Raw genomic sequence first — 12,535 nt, 5'->3', positions numbered from 1 at the left:
TAAGGCCAACCTCGATCGGATGCGCTCTAATCGGTTTTCTTTTCATAGTAGTACATTTGCTTAGTTTCTAATAATGTTCGAGTTGTTATTAAAACTGTGTAAATATGCTCAAAATTTATAATTTTCTTTTGCAGAAACAGAAAGAATGAACAAAAACAAAAACAAAAAAAAAGTTAAATTACATTTAGTTATCAAGTTGTTTCTCCTTATCTTTGTCCTGTTCAACAATCATTATTCAAAAATTTTTTTTCTTCCTGTTCACTTTTCGCCCATTCTATCAAGCAGTCTCACATATTTGCTGTTATTGTATTCTTACCATACAAACATTTACACATCTCTGTCTCTCTCTGATAAATTGTATATATATATATTTATACATATATATATATGCATGTGTGCCTATATGTATATATTTATTCATTTTTGATAATTTCAGTTTGAATAAGGCTTTAAACATCCGCTGACATTTACTGATTGTGAAAAATAAAACCGCATATGCATTGTGATTCATTCGATTTATAAATTGTATATTCCGATATACATATTATATATATATATATTATTTTGTTCAAGCTGATAGGGCATATACGAATAAGAGGAGTGGGGGAGATTTGGTGTAACATATATATATATATATATATATGTGGATAATAAAGTAAAGTAAGTTTTGTTTCTTTTTATATGAAATGTATAAGGGCATAAACAATTAATCGGAATTCGAATTAAATTTTGTTTTTTTTTTTTAATATTTCAATTTGACTCAGAGGTTTGCGATTAGTTGTTTTTTAAGAAGAATGAGAAGGGGGACTCTTTGGATAGATATAGTTTCGGTATTATATATATATATATGCCTATATATGTGTGTGCCCCGAGAATAAATTACGTATGCAGCAGCCGGTCTCTGGCCGATGGCGAACCTTGTTGTTGGTTTTGCAATGACAAACCTCCCATCCCGATTCCACTACCACCACCAGAAACAGCAGCTGAAGCACCTCCTGGCGGAGGCGGCGGCGGCTGGGCAGGCGGTGATCGCAACGGTATCGAAGGTTGTACAAATCTTACACGTTCGGCTGCATCGGTGGCGGAATTGTTATGAGATGCGGCTGCTGATGCTGCGGCCGAACCGGCTGCAGCATTGAAGGCCGACGTAAAGGCGGTGGCGGCTCAAAGAGTCTGGTAATTACGCTCATTGCGAGCCTTGTAGAACTTGTAGGCGACTAGGCCGATGGCCAACAGTCCCAGAGTTAGGACAATGCCGCCAATGAATGAGGATCCATCGAAACGTCGGCATGGAGGTACTGGTGGTGCCTGTGTGGTGGTTGATGGTGATGGAGCCGGAGTTGTGGTTGGTTGTGTTGTGGTTGTCGATGCTGGCGTAGTTGTGGATGTGGTTGGTTTAGTGGTTGTGGTGGTGGTGTTAGTGGGAGGTGTGGTTGGTGGGACAGGTGTTGTTGTTACTGGTGTTGTTGTTGTTGGTATAGTTGTAGTATCATTGGGTTTAGAAGTGGTTGTTGGTATAGTTGTAGTTTCATTGGGTTTAGAAGTGGTTGTTGTTATTGGTGTTACAGTAGTTGTTGGCTTCTCAGTAGATGACGTCGAGGTATCCAAATGGCCAGGCACAGTGCTGGTAACAGCTGCTGCCGTTGTGGTACCTGGAAAAAATATATCAAAACGCAAACCAACACAGAAATACATATTAATATATACCCATCTATATAACTCTACATAATTATATATTGAAATGTACTCGGTAATTATGCCACCCTCTAGAGTTTAGACCCCCCCCTTTTGCCAATCACCATGTTACCGTTTAGATGGAAAAGTTCAATTTTCATCAATTGACTTCATTGTGTGGCATTTAAAATGCAAATATACATTTGTATGTGTAAGTATGTATGCATATGTATGCGTAAACACACACACACACACACACACATCCACACTCATACGTGCATTGAAGGAATTCCCCTGTCTCTGTCTTACCTTCTTCACCAAAATTGGCCACAAAGAGGCCCACAAACAAGCACAGAAGCAAATAATTCGATTGCCGACTCATCATTGTTGTTGCTTTTTTTACGATTTAGCAATTGATTTGTTTATTTCTCCTGGAAATATCTTTGGACAATTTGCCTCTTTATCGCTATGTCTCTTCGATTGTTGAAGCTTTGACCTTTAAGGGATTTATTCTCTGGAAAATGTTTGCAACCACAACGACACCGCAATAATTGCTATTTATTGTTAAATTGCACAGCTAACTGATTCTGCCGTTCACCGAAAACCAACAAAATTTCTGCAACACGCAATTAAGAATGATTAATACTTGGAAACGACACGACACGACCCAGTGTTGGGAATCTGTAAAGTGCGATATATCGATGGGTGTTTCTTCAATCACTTTAATCGAGATGCTCGGTGGCGCCAGTCCTATTCTGTATTTTTGTTTTTAAATATGTATACCGTTTAACAATTATTTTATAGTTTTAATGAAATGGTCAAAAAGTGTATTGAAATGACTTATGTACATCTAAATGTATAAGTTTTCGATATGCCGTTTTAAGAAATAAAACATTAAAGACGTTTTTAAAAACAATTTTCTTTTACAATGGATAAATTGTGATTTGGAGCATTTTTTTTTTCAATAACTACTAATGAACTCTTTAAATTTATGAAATTAATAGCTGGTAACACTGTCTGTTTGTTCAAATTCTGCTTTTTGCGTCTCGGAAAAGCTGGTAACACTGTACTGACTCACACAAGACCTGGAAAGCTTTTGGTGTGTCCGATTGGATTCCACCTAGCTGCTAAATTATTTAAATTTGAATCAAGCGGATTTTAGATACTACATCCGCAGTGCAATAGCATTCACCAGAAAAGGATCAACATGACTTCCTACGTAAGGGCCATGTACGATTTCAGCGGTGAGCCTGGCTCATCGGAGTTGTCGATAAGCACGGGCGAGGTTCTCTCAGTGACTCGCTCCGATGTGGGTGAAGGCTGGTGGGAGGGCAAAAATATTCGTGGTCAGATTGGTCTGTTTCCCGCTGCCTATGTGGAGGTGATGTCAGCCGCCGAAGCCCAACGTCACAATGCCACCAACAACTCCGTTTCGACGCCAGCAGTTGAATCCAATAGTGCACCCCGCTACGATCAAACGGCTGATGACGATGGCAGCAACTGGGACGACGAAGATGATTGGAGTGATGATAATGAGACATATTCGGAAATCGGTCCAAGTGGACGGGCAGCTGCTGCTGGTGGTGCTAGCAAGTCGGCTGGCGGTCTGGCACATTCCTCAAGTGATTACGACAATAGGCATCTACCTGTTGCTCCCAATGATGACGCTATATCAATGGCCTCAACATCAGCGGCCTCGGCTACCATGAAGAAGGGAATGTTTGCAAAGAGTTCAGATTCTTATATCTTGGGATTGTCCGGCAACAACAAGGAGAAGATTCCCGAATGTGAATTGGCCTATATAACACAATTGGAGGATTCCATCTATCAGTGGACACAAAATCATTCACCCTATACGGTGGTTGTGGCCAGTCCCAAAAAGGAATCCAAATTCAAAGGAATGAAGACATTCATCGCCTACCAGCTGACGCCTAGTTTTAATAATATATCGGTGAGTATATCTGTAGGGATCTGGAGGGGGAACACTAAGGCTGCTGTTGACTATCAGCATGATTAACGACTTGGCACGATAAAGCCACAAATGTGCGTGTGCGTGTAATTGTGTGCCTGGGTGTGTGTGTGTGTGTGCATTGGTGTCGTAGTATGGGTGAGTGCTGATAATTAGTTGATTGCCTTTGTCTACCCTGGATTATGGGTATGATGATACGGTCTTCATGTTTGCCAGCAAACATTCCGAAAAAGTTTGAGTCTTGGATACTTGATCTGATCACAGGTCTTTAAAATACTATACATAAGTATATTAGGAAGAAGCTCATTGAATATGTGACCATAGCCCATGTATAGTTAGCTAGGGTATTCGTTGTTCCGTCTCCAGCTTTTCATTGGCTTTAGACTTAAGTAGACTTAAAGTAACCAAAACCCAAAGGTAGCACTATTTTGATGCAATTGCTTCTGTTTTTTTTTGTTTTCTTACTGGCTTTATTCGATAACTATGACTCAGCAGGTCTCCACCATTCTATACTGTCACCGCCACCGCCTCTGCCCCTGTCCATTTCCATTTCACAATTCTTCATATTGCTATATCTAATCTGGTTTTCCCTTTCTTTTCAATTCACATCTATTTACACTCACTCATTCACACTGGCAGGTGTCGCGTCGCTACAAGCACTTTGATTGGCTGCACGAACGTTTGGTGGACAAATTTTGTTTGATACCCGTGCCACCGCTGCCGGATAAGCAGATCTCTGGTCGTTATGAAGAGCAATTTGTGGAACATCGTCGCGTTCAACTTCAGGAATTCGTCGATTGGGTATGCCGTCATCCGGTTATCTCGAAATGTGAGGTTTGGTATCATTTCCTCACCTGTACCGATGAGAAAATCTGGAAATCGGGCAAACGAAGGGCTGAACGGGATCCCTATATGGGTGTGAACTACTGCCTGGCCATTTCACCACCGGACAAGAATCTATTGCACTCGAAGGTGGATGCCCAGCTGGAAAGTGGCTCGCAATTTATCCACTCTATGGATATAGCGATTCGTAATCTGAACACCATATCCAATGACATGGCCAAACGCTCTCAAACGCAAAGTAAAAAGGAATTCCAACGCATAGGTGATGGCCTCTCGGACTTGGCCAAATCCTTAAATATTGATGAAAGACGGGCGCCTACACGCAATGGTGTGCCCCTTTCGGATAGTGTGGGACGCATTGGTGGCATCTTTATAGGTATTGGTCAAATGTTTGGCGATCAACCCAAACATGATTGGATACCTTTATCGGATCGTCTGCACATATATAGGTTAGACATCAGGAATTTCTTTGATATATGCTGATAGTCCAAATTAAAATTTGTTCCCTTTTCAGAGGTGTTCTTAATTGCTTCCCCGACATTTTCTCCACACATAAGGGCGCCATACAGAAGCGCAAAGATTGTGAACGTTCCACTGCTGAGGGCAAGATGAACAATGCTCAGTTGCAGGATGTCAATAGACGCACCGATGTCGTCTCCTATACGGTGCTAGCCGAGTTAACCCATTTCAAAACGGAACGCGATACTCATCTGAAGCAGACACTCAAAAACTTTATTGCCGAGCAAATTAAATTCTATCAGGGTGTGGTGGCGAGACTCCAAGAAGCTCAACGACAGATTGAATAGGTGATGGAATGTATGTGGGGAATCTGTCAATGGCACAATGGAAACACACACACACACACACACACAAGCAAACACACAGACTCACACAAATAGCTGAAAACATTCGCACGGTCGCATTTCAAATGCTTTAAAATGGAACTCTTTCAATTTTATGTGGTTTTTAACAAGCAAAAAAAAAAAAAACAAACGATAAAAAGAATAATAATATAAATAATAATATTCAATAATATTGTTTATAAGTGAAAAAAGTTGTGTATTTATACAAAAAAAAAGTTTAACGTTTATTATACATCCTATTATACATCTGGAATTTACGTATATGCAAATATATATACATATAAATATATATATATATATATACATATATACATCTACTTATATATTTATATAAATAAATGCAATTTAATGCAATGCCAATGCGAGTTCTTAACTTATGCAAAACTAAAACTTACAAACATTAACTACATTCAAATTAAACAAATGGAGTGATTTACGTTTTATATTGTTATGGCTTAAAAGAGCTAAAATTCTGCATTATAGTGAACTCTGTCTAAAACCCATTTGTGAGTTGTATAATAATATTTCTTCTTTGTTTTTGTATACAGAACTATATAGCCAATGCCGTTTTAGCCATTTGGCAGGATTAGCAATTGCTATGGGCCCCGTGTTTTCAGAGCGTAGTTAAAAATTTTTTATTACTGAAAATTTGATTCAATGTGCATTTATTTACCCAAAATATAGTTCTGAGCTTATATATATTAAGCATATTGCGAAAATTTTAACTTGCAATATTCGAAATCTTTCTAAAATCTTATAACTTCCAGAATCTGTAAGTTTGCCAAATTTTAACCAATTTTTGAATATTCATATTTAAGTGTACTGCTTTCTACTTTTAAATTGCAATGTGATCAAGTTACATTTGCAAGTGAGCCAAATAATGCCAAAGAACAGTATATTATTCCCACAAACCTTAGTTTCGTGAAGCTCTAATTTAGTCAATTGTTGGAGTATTTCAAAAATTTTATGTCTTTATTCGCAAGACAATATAATGTCTTTTAATCTACATTCAAATCTGCAAAACTATTTTTTTTGCCAATTTCTCAACAAATTGTAATGAATACGTCATTCATATTTAGGTTTTGAGTCTTGCGATTATTATACCCTTGCAAAAAGGGTATATTAATTTTGGTCAGGAAGCATCTCCGACCATATAAAGTATATAAATTCTTGATCAGCATTACGAGACGAGTTCAAATAGCCATGTCCGTCCGTCCGTCCGTCTGGATCAGCACAAACTCCTGCTAGACCGTAAGAGCTACAGATCTGAAACTTTGAATGTTGGCTTGAGCAGTATATATATAAGATTGGTAAGTTTATGACATATCATATAGCTTCCGTAGGAACGATCGGTTGAAAACAGTGACTTTTGTCAATAACTTCGTTACTTTTAGCGCGATTGCTTTCAAATTAATCATTTGTTAGTTTAATATATCTGTTAATGACTGTGCCGAATTTGATATAGATCGGGTGACTGTACATATTATATAGCTCCCATAGGAACGATCGGTGGAAAACAGTGACTTTGATTAATATCTTCGTTATTTCCTATGCTAAGATTGTAGGCCGTTCTTTCGCAAACTTTAGCATTTTTAGATAAAACGTTTTTTCACTTTGATGGCTATAGTGAAATGTATCTTGTAGCTGTTGTGGAGAAAGGCGTTTATATGTCCCGCCCTAGAGTATGCCATAGTTTCGCCTGGGCACATTTGTTTCTCTGGAAGGGGGCATGAGGCCAAAGGAGAGAGAGAGACTTTGGAAGGAGAGCTATGATAGGTCAACTTTTCAAAAGTCAAACTTCCACAAAAGTGAGAGGAATTATCCGGGGGAAAAAAAAAAAAGGAGAAAGAAAGCGACCTCGGGTATAAATAGAGGCGATATGGTCGCCATACTTTTTCTCACCCATAAAAATTCGGCCTAGCAACAAGTGAAATCCCAAAAGGGAAGAATAGAAAAAAAAAAGAAATTTTCTTTACTACATGTGTCTATACTACAGTGAATTAATCAAAAGATTGCAACTTATTTCGGCTCTTTAAAAGCCTTCAAAAGGAAAAAAAAAGGTAAGGGGAGAAAAAAAGAAAAGCAGCAGAAAATTTAGAGTCCTCTTTCATAGGCATATGTATATATTTCTCATCACAAATAATGACTGACGTCACAGTGGGCAACCAGCTGTAATAGAAGAGAGGCCACCCAACGCTGAATTTGCAAACATTTTTGGGAGAGGCTGGAGTGTGGTGATTTATGGGATATTATGGGCGAGAATACAAAAAAAAAAGAACGGAGCTCCGCGATCGCAGCCCAACGACGGGGGTAACCTGCCTGCGGGGAGGGTGTATATAACAAAAAAATATGATATAAAAGTAATATATAAATACCCAGCGCGATCAGAAAAAAAAAAATATATATAAGAACAGAAGAGTGTAAAATTTAAAGTAGGAAAAAAATCAAATCTGTGTAAAATCTAAAATTTCGTCTGTATAAAACAAAAAAAAATCTAAAATCTAACTGTACCCTTGAGCGAGTTCCCAAATGCAAGAATAAGTGGCTGATGGCTGTGTAGCGGATTTGTGTCGCGAAAAGAAAAAAAAGTACCGCTTATTACCATCTCTCTCAGTACCCACGAATAAAGAAAAAAAAGTCAAAAGAAAAAAAAAAAAAAAAAAAAGAGAAAAAAAACCCACAAGAAAAGGGGGAAAAGAAAAATTAAAGAGAGAATTAATTAAAAGAAAAAAAAATCAGACCGCCCCACCATATTCCCCTTCGGCCATAATTGTCTCTTCTATGAAAGCTAATGGAGATACATATGATCGAAATGAAAAGTTAAGAAAAAAAAAAACACCTCCTAAATCCCCGAATTTTGTTCTGTTTTATTTTACTAATTGCGCTTGACAATCCAGTTTTTTTTTGCACAGCCATAGGTCAATTTTTTTTTGTCAACTTTCTTTTAGCTTTAAGTAATACAATTAATACCTTGTTTATTGGGATAATGTATTTCCTAACCTTTTCCTTGGATTAAATTTTTTTTTGTCAGTTTCTACTTATAAGCATGCTTGTCCATAATTAAGATAAATTTTATTATAGGCTTACATATATATAGATTGGGAAAAAAATATATATATCTGGTATTCGAGAAGAGTTAGCGTCTCAATGGAGTTATGGTTAGAATATTTTTAGTGTTAATAAATTATTTTATAATGTCTTTTAAAATCTGATGTTGTTTGATCTCCTGCAGGCTACTCCGTAGATAGAGTTACAGTTTCACACACAAGGGGTCTTGCAACAATTTTCTTTGTTTTTTTGGTACATGCAAGGCCAAGGAAGGGTGGGCAGATAGGAGTCCTCTAGACCATCTGAGGAATCTCGTGTGTTTTTTTTTTTGACGATAATGGAGGATATTTTCAGTTTCCTTTCTTTCTTCTGGTATTGTGAATTCTCCGGATTATATATGGCTTTCGCAAGCACGCATTTATTGTAATAATAAGCAGTAGGCCTCAGCCTAAGGAAATTAAAAACAACCCACACTCGTGGCCGACGAGCCAGTAGCCGGAATTCATTACAGCGTGCACACCTTAGCTGAGAGACAACAACTAGCCTACCCGTGTTCGTTGCACGTTACAATAGGTAAGGAAAAAGATACTTTGACGCGGTCGAAGTTAGCCCCGGCCTTCTGGTTTTTATAAATAGATCATCCAATTTAAACGAACTTATTGATATTTAAACAATCATTTATATGGTTATTAAGTTTGTGGTCAGCTTAGCAATTGAAATACCTTTAAGTCCATCAAAGTTTACGCACAATGTTAGGCCGTGAGTGACCAATGCGACCAGCATGAAAGATGAGGAAGTTATCTGCAACTCATTGATGGTCTCTCTTCCTGCAACAATTTGTCTACATAAAAAGAGGAATCCTTTTTTAAGAATTGTCTGTGCATTTCCAAGACATTCTATACTAAATTGGCATTAATGACTTGCGGAGTTGTTGTTGAATTTTCTTCGTGCCTGCCCTCTGTATTACTTCTGTTGGCAAGTCTATGACATCATCAATGCCCACGTTATCAGCAGAAGCAGCAATAGACCCAGCTTCAGCTGCTCAAACGAGGCCATGTGGTAAGGTTCCTAGTTGGTTTTTAGGGGAAGAAGCTAAATGGTCATGGAAACATCATGCAACAAGCAACACAGGATATTGACATGGAAAAGTATGTCATGTCGAACTCGGTCAATGTCCTGTCTCCGCAGGTCTATCGAGATGTCCTTTTGTACAAACCATAATCCTCCTTGGTGATTGGAGTGTTATAACACCACCCATTCGTCCTGATCCTGTAAAGGACTCGATAGATATGTGTCATTTTTTCATAAACAAATAAAGTGCTTGTATCTCAGTTTCCCGAACGACATTTCAGGATCTGTATGTGCCCGTCGAAGACCGGCATCAAGGACTACTATCTGACTAAAGGACATTCTGTTCGTTCTTGAAAGTAGTGAGTTATATATTTTCGAGCAATATTTTTGGAAGGATATTGAAAGTCCTTAAATGCAGATCGACAGTCCTGACTCCGGAGGATTGAGAAAAATATAGCATCGAGAAAATTATCTATTTTTTGTTTTTTGGCTCCTGTATCTACAAATCCTGCCGCAGGATGAAAGGATATGGTTTCCTCGAATCTCCTTGATGCTCTCCATCGATTGGCGTCAAAAAAAGTTGGGGTCATCTACGGATGCAGGACATGAAATTCTCTGAAAATATATTTTTTTACCATTTGGATGGATATTCCAGGACATGGTGAGACCAGTCGATTTGTCTGAGCAGGGACTTCCATCTGGCAAAATGACATCCCGATAATCCTTTTAATAAGGGAGCTATAAGCAGATTACTGATTTTTTGACTTGTATTTTTTATCTAAATCTAAATATAACATGTATCTAGCATACTTTTGGGATCAACAATTTGAAAAGTATTGCCTACTTAATGGGGGTAAATAGAAGCATTAAATATTTCGCGTGTCCTTTGGAGCATCAGGGCGAAAATATTGTCAAACGAATCATTTCAATAGCATTGTGAGGATTTTATGATTTTCCATTTTGTTGCACACCTCCTTGCCCAAAAGTCCGTTATACATTTAAAAACATTTTTAATCCATTATTTCCTATTTTACCCAGAGCAAATTTCGTCGTTAGAAGTTCAAATATTGTTGCCCGCTAAATTCAAAAATTCCACCTGCCCGTCAAATTTAAAAATTCAAATGACCATATTTCCGTTACATATTTAAAACAAATTTTTTGCCAGTCGCCTACTAAGTAATTCTGTTGGCCTGGTATTTCATATTTTCTTTAGAGCAAATTTCGTCAAAAAACCCGCCTTGCAGTAAAATTTAAAAAAAAGGAACCGAAATAAGTTTGCAATACTTTTTTAAAAATCCGACAAAAATTTTGTATGTATTGTATTGAATCTATTTACAAATTATCTTAACAATGTAATACGCCAAACTAGTAGTAATAACAGTGATTTTCTAATCTAGATTAGATTTAGTTCAGAAAAAAATTATGTATATTATACACCCTAAATTTACGCTACCTAAATGATTTTAATAAGGTAAAAATTACAAGTCAAAAATTGCTAAAAATTCTCATAACTTGGCTTACTTTAGTGCTGATCGGGATAAACTTTGTCAGATGGAAGTCCTTGATCGTCCGCATCGACTAAGCTCCCCAAGTCCTGGGTGGTGCTTCGGATGGCTTGAAAAAAAGACCTTTTCGATAATTTTCAAATCAAGCCTTTTTAGACGACTCCAACATTTAGATGCCTATCTGTAGAGATCGTTAAGGACAGCCTAGGAAAAAGCATTCTTTCATCCTGCGGCAGGATTTGTGGATGCAGGTCATTGATCGATTTTGGCAGGACATATTTTTTTCGATCCTACGGGATCAGGACTATCGATCTGCATTCAAGGGCTTTCAATATCCTTCCAAAAATATTGCTCGAATTTTTATAAGGGGTTGATCAGAAAAATTACTAAAAATCCCAAAAAAAAAAACATAAATATCTCTATAGCTCACCCATTTCAAGGACAAACAGAATGTCCTTTAGTCATAAAGTAGTTCTTGACGACGGTCTTCGACTGACACTAACAGATCCTGAAATTTCATTTGGGAAACTGAGATACAAGGACTTTTTTGTTTATGAAGAAGTGGCAAATATCTCGCGAGTCCGGATCAGGATGAACGGAATATCATAGAACTCCAATCATCATGGCCTATCTTTGGTGCAAAGGACATCTCGATAGTCCTGAGGAGAGCCGAGATATCAAGGGTTTTGTAATTTTCTTCAGTTTTTTTGCCACTTGGAAAAAATTACAAGTCCAAAAAACAGTAAGGTTTTAATAGCTCGGCCATTTTAAGGACAATTTGGGTCTCCCTTGGTATCTATGCGTATCGATTTATATCACCAAGTCCTGGAGTGTCCTTCAAAAAGCTGAAATAATAACATTCCCGGAAAATGTTGTTTTCTGCATTTTTAGATGATCCCTTAGATTTTTTGAGGCCAATCTGTAAAGATCGCAAAGGACATCCTAGGAAGACATTGCATATAATGTATATATGCACCTATTTGATGTCGGATTGTTTTGTGGAAATAGTACTTACCAACCAAGATACAATATAACTTAGTCTCGTTCGAGCCAAAGCGTGCTAATTTTTCTAATTATCTCTTTCGTAAGAAGACTTATTGTATCTTGGTTATATCTAATTGTAAAACAAATTTTTCGTCTTTAAACCCCATTAAATATGTTTTCTTTTGGTTGATTTTCATTTTGTTTTTTTTTTAGCTATTCTGTTGCTTTATCAGCGAAATTCTCTAAAAGGTTTTTTTTTCTTTATTTTGTCCATTATCATTATTAGATTGCACATTTTTTGGGATTTTTCTCAATTGGATTTCATAAATAATAAGCATATATAATTATAATGATAATAACTAGGTAAAAACAAAAAAAAAAATATATATATATATATATATTGTTATTCGGAAACATTCGGAATGAATACAAAATGTTTTGCATCTCTTTAATTGTCTGCGGAAACGTTTGCTTTCCTTAAGGTTCAGTTCAATATAGCGCATTATTTTGATTTTTTGTTGTTTTTCATTTTCAGTTATAGATAGATAAAGACTCCTCAAACTGAAGCCGAACCAAAG

The 12,535-nt window shown here is 37.1% G+C and overlaps 2 protein-coding genes and 1 long non-coding RNA gene across 3 annotated transcripts; 2 read left to right on the top strand and 1 right to left on the bottom strand.

The window, feature by feature from the left end:
* Positions 1 to 500: 500 nt before the first annotated feature.
* On the bottom strand, positions 501 to 2,347 carry LOC6642953 (sialomucin core protein 24). Its single transcript, XM_002065910.4, is given in 2 exon segments — positions 501 to 1,652; positions 1,984 to 2,347. Coding segments are annotated over 2 exon segments (849 nt in total). The 5' UTR covers positions 2,060 to 2,347; the 3' UTR covers positions 501 to 879.
* A 387-nt stretch (positions 2,348 to 2,734) lies between these two features.
* On the top strand, positions 2,735 to 5,462 carry LOC6643010 (sorting nexin lst-4). The gene is made up of 3 exons (XM_002065909.4): positions 2,735 to 3,625; positions 4,283 to 4,935; positions 5,001 to 5,462. The coding sequence occupies exons 1-3, from the start codon at positions 2,882 to 2,884 to the stop codon at positions 5,290 to 5,292; spliced, it is 1,689 nt and encodes a 562-aa protein (XP_002065945.1). The 5' UTR covers positions 2,735 to 2,881; the 3' UTR covers positions 5,293 to 5,462.
* A 5,422-nt stretch (positions 5,463 to 10,884) lies between these two features.
* Positions 10,885 to 12,147, top strand: LOC124460751. Its single transcript, XR_006954757.1, has 2 exons — positions 10,885 to 10,939; positions 10,995 to 12,147. It is a non-coding gene; the product is annotated as an uncharacterized LOC124460751 (long non-coding RNA).
* The last annotated feature ends 388 nt before the right edge of the window (positions 12,148 to 12,535 follow it).

The sequence above is a fragment of the Drosophila willistoni genome (assembly GCF_018902025.1).
Source record: "Drosophila willistoni isolate 14030-0811.24 chromosome XR unlocalized genomic scaffold, UCI_dwil_1.1 Seg41, whole genome shotgun sequence".
Taxonomy (NCBI): domain Eukaryota; kingdom Metazoa; phylum Arthropoda; class Insecta; order Diptera; family Drosophilidae; genus Drosophila; species Drosophila willistoni.
Note: the sequence above shows the minus strand (reverse complement) of the source record. Positions and strands in the feature narration are given on the sequence as shown.